The 18,467-nt window shown below is 41.4% G+C and overlaps 1 protein-coding gene across 2 annotated transcripts in view; it reads left to right on the top strand.

The window, feature by feature from the left end:
- The first annotated feature begins 589 nt into the window (after positions 1 to 589).
- The window catches only part of LOC111672326 (transcription initiation factor TFIID subunit 4), an 82,010-nt gene continuing 64,132 nt past the window's right edge, over positions 590 to 18,467 (top strand). The window contains exons 1-7 of one of the 2 annotated variants that reach the window (XM_023429733.2): positions 590 to 1,978; positions 4,143 to 4,303; positions 12,349 to 12,498; positions 13,894 to 14,055; positions 14,709 to 14,831; positions 15,326 to 15,415; positions 16,373 to 16,582. In XM_023429733.2, coding sequence (XP_023285501.1) covers positions 610 to 1,978; positions 4,143 to 4,303; positions 12,349 to 12,498; positions 13,894 to 14,055; positions 14,709 to 14,831; positions 15,326 to 15,415; positions 16,373 to 16,582 — 2,265 coding nt within the window. In that variant the 5' untranslated portion in view covers positions 590 to 609. The remainder of the gene's footprint in view (positions 1,979 to 4,142; positions 4,304 to 12,348; positions 12,499 to 13,893; positions 14,056 to 14,708; positions 14,832 to 15,325; positions 15,416 to 16,372; positions 16,583 to 18,467) is intronic. The other variant, XM_087180227.1, reaches the window with a different exon arrangement.

Raw genomic sequence — 18,467 nt, 5'->3', positions numbered from 1 at the left:
CTTATAAAGTTGCCTCCTCTTCCGCTCACTGCTACCTGTTCTCATAAACGAAAAGGAGTGAGTTGGTAAAAACATGGCGAACTTAGCGAAATGTAGACTGCATATGCAGTTTCGTAAACTTTTATTACTGTTTTTCAGGGACGAAAATTAGCTAATTAACCAAGGAATGCTTAGTCGAGATTTGAGATTCAGCCATTCTATCACATCGCGATATTACAAGGGCTCACATCTCCCAACACTGCCCCCAGAGAATACCTTTTTAGATGTAGAAAAATTTTATATACCGCGTAATTTGTCTTTTACACGTCGAACTGCATTGTTTAAAATGATAAAGCCATAAAACTAAAGTATGTCACGGGTGCGGCATATCATAGTTTGTTTAATCGTATGGTATTAACTCTACAGTATTCATTATACTTTATTCTTAAATTACATATGAAGAAAAACATGAAAATACAACAAGACCCCCCACCCCCAAATAGACATATATGTCTATGCCCCCCTCCACCCCTCCTCTCATCTAATGACGTCAGAGTCATTCCCACAATGCCTAGTAACACGCAGGCGCACTGTAAAAAAAAAATATAAGACGGCTATCGGTGATCAGAGATGGCGGGCGCCTCCGACCCCCTGGAAGATATGCTCTTTTCAGAGGTGGATGAAAAGGCTGTGAGCGACCTAGTGGGCTCATTGGAGTCACAGCTTGCTGGCCAAAGCAACCCAGCAGGTAAAACAGACGAAAACGGAGGCGCTGGCTCAGTGGCCCCCGCTAACCATCACTTAGGAAAAACGCTACCAGCTCCAGTGGGCACCACAACACTAGAACAACAACAACAAGGACGGCGTAATAAACCCGAGATGCGCCAGGAGATCAACTCTAAAGACGTTAGTCCGGATAAAGCTGTCACATCTCCTTCTCTGGGTTGTACCCCGTCTTTTGGCGAGCCGTCCACCACTTCGGCTGCTTGTGTGAACGCCACTAGCAGCGGTTCGCAATCACATGGAGCATCCATCACAACACTGACTGCATCTGGTGTGTCAACTTTGGCATCTCCTCCAGTCAGCATCAGCACCACATCCAGCCGCGGCTCTAAGGTTTCTCCGGGCACAGGTGAGACGTCGACAGAAGCTAACCCGGCGAGAAAACGCATAAGCCAGCCACGGAGGACCGCTTCGGCTCGGATAAAGAGTTTAAACGGCGCAGCTGTAACGACGAGGAGGAACAGCAACACAGCGGTGGTCGAAAACGCTAGCTCTGTGGATCCTAGTGAAACTACACCAAACTCTACTCGGCCGGTGACATCCTCTATTAACACTTCGACTTTCACCTTATCTAACGCCAGCTTGCCTGTAGGTCAGTCGGCTATTGCTCTCGACCGGGGGACTCCCACCATTGCTTTGCATAGACTCCCGAGTCACATTGTAGCCAGTATAGCCCAGAACGGCAACGGGACCAGTGTTTCGGCCTTGGTCCAGCAGGGCGCTCGCATAGGACCCATCACCTCTTCAGCCTCACAGGATAACCACAGCAAAACGGTCACAGACACTGGGGCTTCCAAAACAGACGATTGTCAGTCCAAAATTGTAATGTCAAGCCAGTCTGGTAGTGTCAACTCTGTAATAAACACTGTTTCTTCTGCATCTTCTGTTGTCACAACAACAACAACAACTACAGCAGCAGCTACAACAACTACTACAATAACCCAGCCTCTGAGCTCTGCCTCAACCGCTGCCTGTGTCACAGGGGTGGCAACTAGTTCTGTATGTGGTATTGGTCAGACTACATCAGTGACTACCACTATTAGCATGGTCAGACCCACAGCTCCCTCTCCCACACCTGCTGTGGCCACCTCCGCACAGTCTCAACCCCGTCCTGGACTTACAGCACCTCAAAGGATCGTAGCCCCTCAGCTGATTGTCAGACCACCTCAGCAGCAGACGACCATTCAGCTTCCCCCTGGGTTTACCATCCCACCGGGTAAGGTTGGCAGGCGGGGGAGGAGTGCAGGTCAAGGTGCTGTTTACACCTGTGTTATAATAACCTTACCTGAGGCTCAAGATTGGTTGTCAGTATGATGTAGAGTTTGACTGTCTTCAGTATGATGGGTTTGAATGTGTGACATCCCGGTTTCTTCCAATGTTTGTCTGGATGTGCAGCAGGTAGTGCTATGATGTGCCAACTGAGCTGCACAAAGTATAAAATTTACACCAAGCATGCTTGACAGCCATAACACCACAGGAAACCACAACTGTAAAAAATAATAATAAAAAAATAGACAAAACTTGCATGAATTTTGCATTGAAATGGTGTCAAATTCAGTTTAGCTGAACATTACTAGGAATTAGCTGATGTTTAACTGTTTGACTTAAATCTCCATAAGAAATCAGGCTTCTGTTTTTGTTTTTGTTTTTTGCTCACAAGAAAAACAGTGGGACCATGCTGTCACTTTAAGGTCAAAGCAAACGGTTTAACTTATAAAAGACATGGCTGTTTCCAATGAAATCATACAGAAATGCTGAATGGTAGATACTCTTATGCCCGTCATCAAAGTTTCAAACATTTGTGTTCTTCCTAAAAGCATTTCAAAGACTAATTAACAAAATCTTTTCCATTGGTAGGCACAAAACATGTACAGCAATGTGTTTTTACATCAGTACAAACACATTAACAGCCTGAAATGTTCACTCATAGTGTATAAAGATGGTAAATTATATTCTAAAATGAGCATACAGTGCCAGCATCAAGAGGTTGTACAAGATGGCTGTTGTAAAGGTGTGTAGATTTTTTTTAAATTGGCACATCACTTTATTCCTGATTCACTGAGAGTTACCAATCTACATTGTTCCAAGACTATGAAGTGTATCAAAACCCTTCTGTAGTTGCCAATTGAACTTACTTTTTAAACATTTATTGTTGCCGAAATAAAGCACCAGTGCTATATTTTTTTTCCATTTTTTTCTCAGTGTGGGAATTTATCATACAATTAACAGCCAACAGCTGCAGCATTTGGCCAAATTTAGCCTACATATTTGGCACTTAGCAACTTTCATGAAGCTTATTTTCTTTTATGTAGTACAAACATCAGGTAATAACTGTGGACAGTGGTCAAAATGGTCTGTGTGCTGCTGTCTGGTCGTGAATGATATTCTGAGTCATCTCACCTCAGGAATAATGGTTCAGTCAGATAGTCAAGAGAATGAATATGCTATTAACCTTTTGAATGACCTCATGTCTTCACTATGTAAATACTGCACAGATAAACAAATGTGTAATAAAACATTTTGTCTCAATCCGGCAAGGGCTACTTCACAAACGTGGTATTATAATGACTGTAATCCATGTCTTTTAGAAAGATTAAAGACTCTGTGTAATTAGCTCCTGATCACATCTTCAGTCATATTCTTACACCTCAGACTGTCATTTGTGCATTAATCTGATATCGAGCAAGGTCTTGATCTTTTCTTTGAATGGTAACTTTGTGAAATCACACATGTAAGCAGTGTTTTAGTGCAATGAAATAAGAAATTTTCCAGATTTCTGATAAATGTAAATAACAGATTAGAAAAAGTATGTTATATTGTATATTAGGAGGCCTAAGAGTGTATTCTCACACCTACAACAGTCTAAGAAAGGTCAGAATTTTGTTTCTAGTAACATTAAGTCATGATTTTGTCTGTTTCACTCATGGTAAAATGTGGCACAAAGCAAAGTCCTGTTGCTGTGGTTAAATACAGTTTATTATTCCTTAATGCACTGATTTAAAGCTGTTAATAATGTGTTGCTGGGACTGCTTGAGGTGTCTTGTTATAAGATTATAACAGACAGTTTGCAGCCAGGCAGAAGTAAGCATTTTCTGTGGCTACGGCCTAAAATCAGTCACCATCCAATACCAGTGCACTGATCATAATCTTATCAATAGTTTCTGTTTGGTGTTTCAATCCCCGCTTCACCTGTCAGTTTGAAAATTAGAATGCAAAGTTCCCTTAGGATGATACATGTGACGATACTCTGGGCAGAGTACCCTGCTATCCACATCAAAAATGTATTTGTAAATGGCTGGTTGCTGGTTTTAATACCATCCAGTTATGTATTATCCATGTTTAAGTGTTTCCACTAATGAATATTCCCTGTTGTTCATCAGGAATGGTGTTGGTGCGTACAGAGTTGGGCCAGCTGGTGATGGTTCCTCAGCAGGCTTTGGCTCAAGCTCAGGCTCAAGCTCAGGCCCAGGCCCAGAACAACATCTCTCCACGACCTGCTACCCCCACCACAGGAACATCCTTCAGAGTAACAACTCCACAGGTGAGACTCTGCTACTACCTGCAATTTGTTTTTTACTCGTGAAACATTCCTGTGCAGAAATGGAGATTTTTATGTCAGTGCACACACAAAAGTGTTCTCTGTATGTTTTGTGAACCAGATGTAGGGTCATCTTATTTTTCTGTTTCTAATTTTTTTTACAATAAGAAATCTCATATTAGTAGAGGCGAAAATCAACTGTAATTTCTTTTGCGGCCTGTTTGCAGAGACATTGCAACACTGCAGCATTTGTGAATCAGACCTGTGTCGCTAATTGGCCTGCGGGGAAAACTCAGAAATAGAGATTATTTATTAATTCTATACAAGTCTATTGCCCATGCTTTTCCATTGCTGTTAAGTGCATGTATAATATGAGAAACAAAAATGGCTAAACACATTGTAACCACGATTGACTGTTTTTATTGCAATAAAAACATAAAATGTATGATTTAATATTAATTTCACATCAATACTGAAAAATTACATGCATTTTATATGCAATTCAAACTTCAGCGACATGAACCCGTCAGGCAAAAATAGACCAAGTGTGTAAAAACATTGTTGATTTTTCCAAAGCTGGTTTAACCAGAGCAGAGAACATACTGGTTTTATGTAGCAAATACAATTTCTCAAAACATACAGGTCAGCTCAGATGCTGTCGTTCAAGGCAGGGTTAGATGTAACAGCATTTTTGAGCCACTAATACATACGCCAACTTCCATTGTTTAGCCACTAGAAAACCCTGAACACATTTTTATATATGATTTAGGTACACAGTAACTAAACACAGTGCCTATATCCCAACAATAATCCTGGTCTGTTCTGTGTGGAGTTTGCATGTTTTTCCCGCATTTGCCTTAAAAAAGACACTGGCCTCAAAACTGGAGTTGGTCCCTGGGAACTGTGTTGTGGCTGCCCACTGCTCCTAAATATTTAGGATGGATAAACGTCTCCATATGTTGCTGTGATGGGAGCTTTGCTTGTAAGAAAACTTGTACATCTCTATCCTATGAACATCTGTAACTGTAGCAATAACTACCATTTTAAGCCAGTGGGTCAGTCCAGGAATAATTGTTTGTGAAAGGACCAAGTAAAAGAATCTGCATATTATCCAGCTGTTGCTGCAAGAAAGTTTTGATAAATCCAACAATGAATGTCAGACAGGGAAGACAAAAATGGAGCTATATATTTTTGGTTAAAAGTTTTGAGTGGGACATCCAGTAAATCTGTGTATCATCAGCGTAACAGCAAAAGGTGACATTATGTTGCATTATGTTGCTACGGACGGGACGGGAAACAGACTCTTGTGGGATACCATATTTAAGTTGAGGAGGAGTCAGTATCCAGGGCAACAGAAAGAAGGCACACAGATAGGACTATAGACAGCCCCTTGTGCTGGAATGAGGTATAATGTAGCTGTTTAATTTCCAAGAGATATAAAAAGAAAAAGTAAATGCAAATGAATCAGTCTAAGAGGTTACCATGACTTAGATTGTGCAACATTTAAAGGAGCTATTTGTAAATTTTGCTATTGCTACATAGCCTGCATTAGCATTAACAGTCTTAAAGAAACATTGCAAGTTCATTACAAGCAAACTTAATTCCTTTACTCACCAAGAGCTGTCTCCAGAGGTGGAAAGCAACACCAATGTTAACTTTTGTCACTTCTTCTACTGAAGTTAGCATGCTAACTAGCTAGCCCTGGCTTTTTTCTCGTTACGTTCCCATAGTGACTCACTGTAGTTTCCAATCTGCCCTGAATAAGTAGTGCCTCTCAGAGGTCGTAATATAACCTCTTGTATTATAAATACACCGATGGCTGAAGCTCTTGTCAAGTGACAGTCATCATCATCCGCTCCTGGCAAGGAGGTGGTGACTCGGCGGCAGAGAAAACTTACAAATAGCCCTTTCAATCTCCTCAGAATTTCGGGCAATATTAATGTCACAACCGGTGACATTTGTCAAATCCAGTCTGACTGATTAAATTGGAGAAACTCCGATGTAACTATCTGTGGATTTGTACAGTTGATGTTGGGTGAGCACCACCTCATTAAATGAATAGCTTAGTTTTAGACCATAATTTGGTTGTGATTAATATATTAAACTGTGTAATTATAAAGAATGAATATTCTTGATTATTTTATGTATAGATTAAACTGAGATTAATAGGTGAATTAATGTCTCAAGGCTTTTTAATGACTCCATGGGGTGCGCTCATCAACATTTAATGAGCTACTGAATCATTAATTGGAATTTGCTTATTATCACCTGTGGATACATCCTTCATGTAAAAACCTGAGCTTGTGCTGGTTGTTCCACACCTTAATTGCTTTTAATAATGAGAGTACCAGACGGATGCCTCCCCACAGTTTCTCTGTAACTCAAGTACGACAACAGAATTGGTGCAGACTGTACAGTGACATAAGAGCACTAATAAACCTGCCAGGTGTGCACAGCTATTTCTTAACCTCACTTGACTAGTGTTTCCCTTCTTGATCTCAGAATATACAGTGCAGACATATCTGAAGGGTTGAATTCTTCATCTTGGTATTTTTATAATCGGCATGCATACGACAGTATTGAAAAATCATATATATTTTAGATGCATATTATGATTACAATATGAAACACAATATCTGTAAGCACAACATTCAGATCGGGCCTGTGCACTTCTTGTTTGGCCTTTAAAAAGTCAGAAAAGAATAAAACTCAGATTCAAACTGTTTCGCCTGAGCAACAGTCCAAAAGCCAAATACAATTATTGTTCATTCAGACAGTTGAGTTCACAATCACAGAAAACCAGAAAAGAAACATTCAGGTTTGTGGAACTGGTAATAGTAATGGTAATTGTAATAGTGAAGTTTTTGTTTGTTTGTTTTTAAATGATGGAAAATAAATAATCAATTATTAAAATTGCTGCCAAATAATAAAAAAGTCAGATATAGAAAAAGCACACAATTCACCCTCACATCCCATCTCACAATGTTTTGAAATGACAACTTTGACATTTGTTGAGTTTTAAAATGCCAACAGTGATCTGGGAGGAAATCTCAGCATTTGTTGATGCTGCTATAATGAATTTGATGAGGACGTCTTTAAATAATGCCCTGTCATCATCTACAGTAATCTGTCTGGCACATAGTGTGCTGTTCCTATATGGAAAACATGTCCATTTTGTACTTTACGTGATTAAATTTTCTTTGCAGACAACTCAGGACAACTTTGACAGTTTATTGAAGCTCCTGCTCAGGAATTAGGAAAGGAAGACGCAAGATTTTCTATTAAGTATTACACTACGAGTGGCTTGTAAATTACACTTCATTATAGTCATCTGGTCAGATTATGGAAGAGAAAAAAGCAGTTGGAGCTTGGAACAGATTCATTCAAGGCTAGGTGCTCAATATTATCTCAAAGGTTAATTTCTTACAGCACAAATCTTTGTTCTCGTCTCAAGGTTGTAATGAAGGAACCAGCTAAATATCTAAATATTTTTAGCACTGTTCTTCATATTACTAACTGCAAAGACAAAAGACTGACACTAGAGGGCAGCATTTCATTGTCTTTTTCAATTGGGCCAGACTTTTCTCTGTATTTCGAGTTCTTCTTTTCAAATGAGAATTTAACTGTTTGCTGTTCTTTTGACATGTTGTACTCAGGGCTACAGTAAGTAAGCTCATCCTATTGTATATAACTGTTATCAGTTTTAAACTGTATGAATGTGAAAAGAGAAGAACAGCTGTCTGGACTTTGAGGATTAAAATAATATGCTAGTAGTAGTAGTCAAATCTGATGATACATGTCCAATAAAATCCAGCCTACATAATGTATCCATATGCTGTAATGTATAGCAGGGGGTTGTGGATTAGTGTAGGTATACCTTGCTACTGTTTGGTACACACATCATACAGCAGCCGTATTACAATGTGTAATACAATGCTTTTCAAAGCTGAGATTAAGCTTCCATTGGGTTTTTATTATTAAAGGACAATTTTACTTTGAGTTATTCCGAAAATTCCATAGTATTAAAACTGGCATAAATGTTAGCCACAGTCAGTCTCAGACAATCCATAGTCTACTCATCCTCCAGACTCCACAGAAGCCCACCAGCTTCACAGACCGAAGTCCCCATCAGGTACACAACAACTCCCCCTCCTGCCTCTGTGCTCATAGCCAGCCAACCTGTATCCATCCTGATATGAACCCCTCTCAAAAGAGACTTGCAGATTGTCATCGCCTCTCACAGTCACGCTGATGACAAATTAGCGGGCCGCGGCGTTGCCATCTCGACAGGAAAAGCAGTAGCAAGGAAATGAAAGGGAATGGTGTTTATTCCCAGAGCTCAACCCCTCTGTCGGCCTGTCACTCTTCCCATGACCCTGAGGGAAGAAACGGAAGGCATCCTGAGCTTCCTTCCTTCCATACCTGTTAAATCATTCATCATCCAACTGCCTGATTATTTTAAAAAGCTAACAAGGCTTTGGTTCTTGAGTGTGTTTGTGTGTGTCTGTCTGCGTGTGTGTGAGAGGGAGAGAGCGTGAACAAGAGAGAGGCATAGCTGGCGGTGGGATGCACCCTGTGGCTCTTACCAACCCCCCCACCTCCCCATTACCCCCTCATCCCTCATACACCCACTTCCTCCAACTCCTTAGTACAACATTCTTTTGGATTCTACAAAACTTTTAGAGGAGGGGGAGCTCCCTCCTCCTCTTTCTTATCCTATTTCTTCTCGCTGCCTGCATCCTCCTGTCCTTGGCAGGGTTGTGTGTCTGTTTGTGTGTTTTCATTTGTGTGCAGTTTACAATGTGCTTGAATATGTGTGTGTGTGTGTGTGTGTGTGTGTGTGTGTGTGTGTGTGTGTGTGTGTGTGTGTGTGTGAGTGTGTGTGAGTGTGATGAGCCACAGGGCATCAGTGTGGCTTTGTGGCAGTTGGCACTCGCTGCCTTTCCCACCCATTTGCTCTTGTCTTTAATATGATGACAAATTTCAGCATCTACCTGTATGGACGTGGATGTTTTTTTGTTTCAGTTATGTGTCACACCCATCATCTGCACAAGTGTGCACGATGACACACATAGCTGTCTGCCGTGACCTGTCTACTTCATGCATCAACGCGCAGAATGTCCATTTGTTCATATACAAGCTGCCATACACAGTGTCAGGTGAGGGAGAGCAGTGCAGGTGCGCCCCTTGAGATCCCCAGTTTAAAATTTACTTGATACAATTAACTCCATTCACTCTAATGTTTCTCTTGCTGGAGTGGATTTACTTCTGATTACAATTTAACTGTGGGATTCTTGGCCAAGATTATTTTTCTTTCTATTTTTTATTTTCTTCTTGAAATGCTTTGATGCAAGAGAATAATCCCTTTAACATTTGCTTGTTTTGGCTGGTAAAATACCTCTTGAGGAGGTGTTAGTGTTGGAATAGTGTGTGATGTCATTTAAATAAAATACAGGGCAAACAAATATGCACATTTGTCACCAGTGGCCAGTTTCACAAAGATATTTCAGACTGCTGTGTAGTGTAGGGTTTTAATTTTGTTCATAGATTTGTCTAATGCAAGTAAGACAGTTTCACAAAGATAAAAACTGACTCATTTTAAGCCAGAAACATTAGACACCTTACCCCCTGGCTAACTCAGGTCTAAGACCAATGTTACCATGGTAACAATCAATGACACCTGCACTGACCAGTAGAACCCAACAAAACACAGGAAAACATTGCTAATAATTTGTGGTTTGCTAACATTGCTATGGAGAGAGTAATAAAAAGGGAAAGCGTTTTTAGAGACCACAGGCATTTTCTTTTCCTAATTAGATTTGAATTTTTAGTGTCACACTCTTCAAGTAAAACGTCCTTGTCACTCGGGATAAACGGAGCTGAATGGTTGGATGTGGTTCCTCAGTCTGCCATTTTTTTTAATATTGAAAAAAGTCTTAATTTACCCAGAATTCATTGTAACACAGTCCGGCTTAAGATAGTCAAGAACTAAACGGCTTTGTGCAACGTCTGTCTTAAGTCTGACTATTTGATATATTTAAGCCACAGTCAAAGTTGATCTTTGTGAGACCAGTCCCAGAACACTAAAATAAAACAACTAGCAGTTAGTTTAATTAACCACTCTAGCTTGATCTTTATCTAATTTTTTTATTATGCATGTCTGTAGATCATACGTGTTTATCCTAGTAAATACTAGTAAATAGTAAGTACAATTTATTTTGTGAATGTTTGATTAATACTTAAAAGAAAAAAGGTGTTTCTATTTTCTAAACTTTGATTTATTCTAACCATTTTGGAATTGAAATAGGGAATCGATGAGAATCATAATCAATAAGCAGAATCAGAACTGATGAATTCAAACAATAACCAAGTCTAACAAAAAGGGCTAAAAATCTTATACAACTCAAACAATATTACATCTTCAAATTAAAGATGAAGGTCAGCATTTAAACCTCCCAGTTAATGTGGAGTGAAGTGCCAGCAAAACACCACTGAAAAGAATCTATGCAAATACTTGCCAACAGTTTCACTGTATGTGTAGAGTGATTTAATCAGCCTAATCTCTCTCCTACATGTCCTACATGATCTGTTTTATACTCAGTGTAATGTTTTATTTCCAGGAAAATGTTACTGGAGCATAATGTTGCAGTGGTGTCTGTCATCTGTTTTAGTGTGTTGTTATGTGAGTTTGTTGTCACTGTTGTCATCAAACCTTGCTTGACCTGTAAATACTGAAGTAAACTGTTCCTAATCACAGATTCAAACCTGTCATTAGACCTAAGTATTTATTAATTCACCAGTTCAGAGCTTCATTCATTTCTACCCTTATAAGTAGTCATCATTAATTTGTTGGCCAGCACTGTAGGTGATTCTCCTGGATAAAATGTAAATATTTCGGGAGCATGATGTTGCAGTGGTGGCCAGACCTGATGGAGACAGTAATGCAAAATTGCGTTGAGTACAAGGGTCATTTAGGGAGTTTATCATCTTAGTTGTAATGTATAAACATTATCTACAATACATAGTGTTGATCCTGTTTACTTGCTGTTATCAATGGGCCTTACTTACAAGTCAGGTTTCTCATCCTACACAGCATCAGGAATAGATACACAGCCATACTTCTAGATGGAATTGGGTCTTTGCAGATTGCTTCTTATGCTAATTTATTTAATAGTTGTATCAGTCATAGCAATTATTATGGCATCTGTGGTGTTCATTTAAACAAATGCCAGTTAGGTGAGCTAATTTCACACTCGAAAAATAGTGTTCCAAGAAACATCAACTTTATTCAATCACTACAAACCAATCATCCTTTGTCTGTATTTCATAGTTAACACTTGTAAACACCAAGGCCTTGAATAACCTGATTAAAGGCAATGAAAAGAGAATGTCAAAACCTGCAGCCATGAATGTGTTGCAGAAGCCCTCAGGTGACAGTGAATTAACATTTTCTGTCCATATCAAGCTTACACGCCAAAAATCTAATTATTTACAGGGAATTTTGTTTTTCCAGTTCATCACTTTTTACACTTTTATACAGGAAAACAAGCAAAAGGGTTTCCCCATTAGTAAAATCATAAATGGCAGTGTCAGTATATGAACACACTGGTACTTCGATGCCTCCTATCCGACAGCACAAAGCCACCGTGACCCACTGCTACCTGACCAACCGCCCTCCCATCTGTTTCAGTCTTCACCACCAACAACATGCTGCCACTTGGTTTCTTCCTTCCTGCTGTCATGACCTTTCCTCATCTCTCTGCAAGGCACGCTACTCCTCTTGTCTTCCTCTGTTGCCCTCTCACTCACACTCTCTCAGTCTTTTCTCAGCCCTCCATCGTCTTCCATCTCACTGCCTCTTTCACCTCTGAAACTGACATCGTCTCACCTTCGCTGTTTTTCATTCTTTATGTTTTTTGAGGTGCCTTGTCATCATTTATCTCCCCCGTGCTCCCTCCCTCACCAACTTTCTTTGATGCTTTTATGCTCTCTGTTTTCCTGTCCCTCCTCTCCCCCTCTCTCTGTGTTGCTCTCTTTCTGTCCTGCAGTCTCCTGTGACCTCTCAGACCACCAGGCAGTGTCCTTTGACCCCGGCCAAGATGGTACCATCTCCCTCTCCCACTCCTTCCAGCTCTGCCCTCCAGACCTCCTCCTCTTCTTCTTCTTCCTCCTCCTCCTGCTGTCCTGCACTCCGCCCAGTGAGATGACTCTCCTTTACTTGCTTATTTTTCAGTCTTCTGCCTTCGACGCCATTGGAGAAATTTCATGTCAAGAAATAGTGTCATGGCTTTGTTGTAGTTAAGAGGTTAGGCAAGAGGTTGAGAGAATCTGGGTTGCACTGAAATGATTGACACCCGCTTTCTACACCCTCAGTTTTTATGGCTGTTTCAATTGAAAAAACAGGATTGAAATTGAATGTGAATGCAAAGCTTTTCTGACTTAAAACTCATGAATTTCACATCCTTGCACTTGAAGATGAAATCATAATTCATTATTTCTTAGGTTTTTAATTATCCTGAGCATTTATTAAGTTGCTGTGGGATGTAATCATTCTGCTTTTAAATACACAATATGAACATTAAGTAACTATTGCAGTAAAAACATTTATTTTCAAAAATCATTGCTTTGCAGTGAAAAATTGGAATAATAACCCTGATTCCCACTAACTGAAAAAAAAAAAAATAGATATAGCTGCCAGGTATAACTGCCTTAGCTACACATCATAACATCATGTACTGTACTCTGGCATTGCTGGAGATAATATTTCAAGTTGAACTCTCCAATTTCTAAGGAACTAAAACCCTGGAGGCTCTGATCAGATCCAGTGTTTCCTATCCAGATAGTGTGTATCCAGATTGCATCAAGACCCAGTTGAGCTGCATCTCAGATTTAATTTCCCTGCTTTTATTTGAATTAATCAGTGGAAAAACTGTGATCTTTGCTAAACAGAAAACACACGCTACACTATTCTGTCTGTGCTCAGACTTCATCACATATGTGGACGTACATGTTACCTTGCCCCCTTCCATATGTGGCTTGAGTGATCGGACCCTAATGTATCCTCCATGCATTTTGGGTGCGTTCACACCTGTATTTAGAACTGTCCACTTATGATTGCATCACATAAGATGTATTTTATTGCCAAGTGTGAACAGGCCCTGGGAGATTGGAAAGAGGTGATGAGGGCTTAAGAGTGAGAGACTGCTGTTGGCACCTCATCTGTTGAGCAAAATTTGTGCTCTGGATGTGAGATATTTTCTAGTCATTCTTTCCTTCACATGTGATTATGATAAAGTAGATGATAGGTGGCTAATGTTTGGAATCACAGGTAATAAATCTTGATCGGAAGATGGAGGTTTTCCCTTGTCAGGTAGGTGATTATTAAGAAAAGCTTTGATTCCCCCTGTCTTTCCCAGCCTCTAGCTTGTCACCACCTCCCCTTCCTCCTCCTTGTCTGTTAAGCGATGTCCACCGAAGTCAGGACACCAGATGTGACAGGAGCGCTGTGGCGCCTGCCTCCTGTTCTCTGTGGCCTTGCTGCGAGCGAGGCGTCACGTCCTGTTTATCTCTCTGTCTCTTCCTTGCTCTTCCAGAAGGGCCCCGTGGCGCCGGCAGTGGCTGTGACGGCTCCGCAGCAGACCCCCGTGGTTATGGCCCCTCAGGCCCCAGTCCAGGCTGCCTCGCAGCCAGTGCAGCCTCCGCAGCCTCCGCAGACTGGCATCGCAGCGGCCCCTGGAGCCTCTGTCGTGTCCCAGGTCCGTTCTCTCTCCCTCGCCCTCCTCTACTGTCACAGCTGCCAGCAGGCTGGCTGTGTCACAAGCTCAGCCCAGGACCAACAGCCTCACCGCCTCACACAGCTGGCCATGGACAAAGAGTCTCACACATGCCCACACACATTCACACTCATACATTCACACAAGTGCATACCGACCCAAGGACATACAGACGCTGACATAAAGGCACAGACCCATCATGTGCATGTCTATATACATGTTCAGGGACATACAGATACAGCTATAGATACAGGCTCACATACGTATTGTATAATCCACACAGATACAGAGCACACACACAGACACTCACATCTCCAAACATCCAGGCCGGAGAGATCTCAGAGGGGCCACAGTTTGTTGCCACTGGCAGTTTGAGTGGACAGGTGCCACGTCTCATTTGGCTACAAAGATGACATGGCAACATGCTAAGTGTGCACTATGTACTGATTTATGACTGATGCTTGTCAGCTCCTTTATCAGTCTAAATGAATTCATTCTGTTGGATCTGCGTATTAATTAAGGAAACGCAGCACAAATACAAGCCCTTCTGATGCTTGCATTGACACTCATCCTAAACTAATAGAAAAATAAAATCCTTCTTTTAAATATTGGGTTTTTTTTGGTTATCTTGACAGGAAATGCAAGAGAACGTCAAGAAGTGTAAGAATTTCCTGGCCACACTCATCAAGCTGGCGTCTCACAATTCTCCATCCCCTGAGACTTCCAAGAACGTCAAGGCTCTGGTTCAGGACCTTCTGGTGAGCTTCACAAAAACCAGCCAACAAAACAAACAAACACTGTTCATGTACAGTAGACGTCATAGGACTGTGCTTGTGTATTTAAGTTTGTGGACACTTTTACTTTGCTGTTTGACATTTACAAAATCTGCCAGTCTTGACAAGCACTCCTTTACATCTGAATGACAGTGTTTCTTCTTATTCTTAGCCTTTTGCTCTTTGAAATGTGTGCACAAGTAAGTCAAATTTGTCATTTTAATGTGTTGTACTAAATATTTCAAGCCTCTAGATGGCAGCATGCAACTCTTTCCAAAACCCTCCTTTCTCTATCACGAATTTTCATCTTATACAGACTTATTATTGGTGAGTGGTGCCACGCTGGGGGTTGAGTAGCTGATCGGCGGCTCCGGTGATGGGGTTTCATCTTTCTGTGTTCAACTCACCATGGGGCACTTAACTATTACGGTCTGATCTCTGTTGTGACGGGCTCTTATACTTCACCCTTCACCTAACAGGATGCCAAGATTGAACCGGAGGAGTTCACCAGCCGGCTGCAGACTGAGCTCAAGTCGTCTCCGCAGCCTTACCTGGTGCCCTTTCTCAAGGTGGGCGTCTCGCTTGAAATCTTCTTTTTAACCTTCTTTCTAAGCCAGAAACATCAAACGTGAGACTGCCTCTCGCTGACTGAGGCAATGGTTCCCTGGACTGGATCGCTTACGCTGACAGCTAAACACCTGCCTCGTACAGTAGTCCTCTTAACGGGGCCCAGATTGTCTATTTACATGACCGAAATTGTTTCCTGAACTGCTCCCTAACTTGGCTCCTGAAATCATCCCCTTGCTTGGCTCCTTAAGCTGCCCCTCTCAAGTATTTTCCCGACGCCCTAAAGTAGTCCTTACCCAGGCATCAGGACCAGTGATGGCGAGGCCTGACAGTAGAATGATACACACACACACACACACACACACACACACAGACACACACGCACACACCCCTCTGGCCTGACTTCTGACTGTGTGTGACAGTGGCCCCCCTAGCCGTCCCTGTCAGTAGCCAGCAGGTTTCTTCAGCAAACCGTGATGAGTGTCACATCAAGGCGCCCGACCGCCCAACCCGGCCACAAACACATGTTGTCATGCAATGTTAGGTCGCTTACGTCAAAAATCTGCCTGAAATAGTCTGTGTGGAGCAACATCAGCTCCTCAGTGGGTTATCAGGAACTCTTTTTTTTTTTTTTAAATGTATGGAATATGCAGTATTACACACACTGCAGGTTAATTATCCTCAAATCAAATGAAACAGTTTCATGGGAAAAGTATACGTTTTTTTACAACATATAAAACCACATCAATCGCTGTGTAAATAATGTACAAACAGGTATTGTCACATGTCTCTGCAGGTGTTTCTTTAGCCAACTGTAGCCAAGCTTGCGTGATAACATTATACTAAATTAGCCAGTGACCACAGCAGTATTTGCTTTTGCAGCTGTGTGTGGTATTTTCTCATGCATGTCTGTTTTGCTCTATGACTATAAACTCTGGCCTCTCTCTGCCTGTCAACAGAAGAGCCTCCCGGCCCTAAGGCTGTCTTTGCTGAATAGTCAGCAGTCCCTGACCCAGCCCCCGCAGCAGGGAGTCAAACCAGCACCCGGCGGCGTCCCTCCCGCCATTGTGGCCGGTCCAGCTGTCCGCATACGCCACCCTAACAGCGTCAGCACCACCACGGGTGCCAGTGCGCTGCCCGCCGGGACGCTCGGACATGCAGCTGCCATGGTATGTATGGAGCGGACCAGCTGGAACAGACTCCAGTGCAGACATAGTTACCACACTGTTTACATTTACAGTTTAACTTTATATTTAGTAGAACTTTATTATTTTGTAAAATAAGCTTCAGCTGTTGGATCCCTAACATTATTGTTACATTAAATAGATATACAGCGTATGCGCATGTGGAAACTGGATCGTTGCAGTAAAATACAGTAAATAAAATATATTATAGTCCAGAACAAGAGCAGTTATTAAAAATGTAAATGTACAGATGTGTCTCATTTGCTCTTGCTGTTATCAGATGGTAGTCACGTGCACAGAAATGTGTATGTAAGGTAAGGATGGAGAGAGTTAAGCTATACTGGTCAGGTAATAGATGTGACAAATATTTACCCACAATATTCCTGCATTCAGTGGAGAAGTGCGAGAATGTGATGGATGCAGACCTGCGGGGGTTGGTGGTGTGTGTGTGTGTGTGTGTGTGTGTTGATGGATCTTACACAAGGCTGAATTATCAGGCTGGAGAGTGTCACAGTGCCATGGCTGGGAGTCACATAGCCATCAGTGAGTTAGAGTCACACCCAGCTCACAGACTCACAGAGGAACCACACTCAGTTTACCCAAAAAAAAGAAAAAAAAAAAGGTTTTAGCAGAGGCTTAGGGTTTAAAATTATGTGCAGTTATCTAAACAATATTATGAAGAACACAACCTGGACACAAGAAGAATGAAACTCCACACAGAAACGTTCTCTGACTTAGGAAAACAAAATGTTTCTATGTGTTTCTATGTAAGGATGTTAATGAGACACAGACACACATACATGTTATAAACCTTGGAGATGGTTGGTCCAAACTGTACTGCTGGTCTCTGATCAGTGGAGCTGATCAGAACAGACAGTGGTCAAGCACTTGGCCCAAAGGCGATTTGATGATAATTATTATTATTTACTCCTGCCCATAGTCTCACAGCTGTCTGTAGCCTATACGCTTACTTTATTATACTGCTATACTGCACTGTACAGCCATTAAGTATGATCATTACAAATTACATTATGATTACAATGCCTACAGATTAGCTATGATAATGTTAATTTAGAAAAATGTGCATCAACTATTCAGCTTTTCTAATACGACATTTCATAGTTTTCTAAAACAAAACAAACAAAAAAAAAATGTGTATGGAAATCTAGTCGGTTACTTGGTTTGTGCTTCTGATTTGAAAGTTTCTAATCAGGGTGACTCCTAGAGGACATTATGACAGAGAAAAATATACGTTGGTGTCCCCTGCCCCATCCTGTGCCACAGATTTGACCCTAGGGACACATGAGATGAATGAGCTAAAAGCAACACGTTGACTGCACCAGTTGTCAGTGTTTTTCTACAAGCAACAACAAAAGAAAATGCCGTTAGAATCGTCATAGAAAAATGCTATAATCACATAAAAGTTTTACACATTTTAAACATTTTATACTTTAAACCCCTATCCTCTGGTTGAAAAACACTCTACTCAATACCCCTGCGGCATTTAATACCATGTCATCTGTCCTACATATTCTTGATACGCAGTGTTGTATCGTGTAACCCACAGGTTGTAATATAGCAACAGTGTGGAGATACAGCTGAGGTAAGGCCAGGTAACCTGCAGGCTCCAGCACTGGACACCAACCATCTCACTCAACTCACAGCTGTGCAACATTAGCCTTAGTGTGTGTGCACATGTACACACACTGAAAATCACGTGATCACACAGTGCACAGGTGTCTATGGATGGGTCAGAGTCAGGTTGGTTGAGTCCAGGCAGAGGCGTAGGTGAGCTAGAGGGTTATCTCTTTTTTTTTTCTTTTTTTTTTTACATTTTCTCTCTCAGTCTTTCTCTCAGTATCTCACTTTC

The sequence above is a fragment of the Seriola lalandi genome, unplaced genomic scaffold (genome assembly GCF_002814215.2).
Source record: "Seriola lalandi dorsalis isolate HSWRI2012SDOR001 ecotype SW California unplaced genomic scaffold, Sedor1 jcf7180002054898, whole genome shotgun sequence".
Lineage (NCBI taxonomy): Eukaryota > Metazoa > Chordata > Actinopteri > Carangiformes > Carangidae > Seriola > Seriola lalandi.
This window is presented reverse-complemented; position numbering and strand designations above follow the sequence as displayed.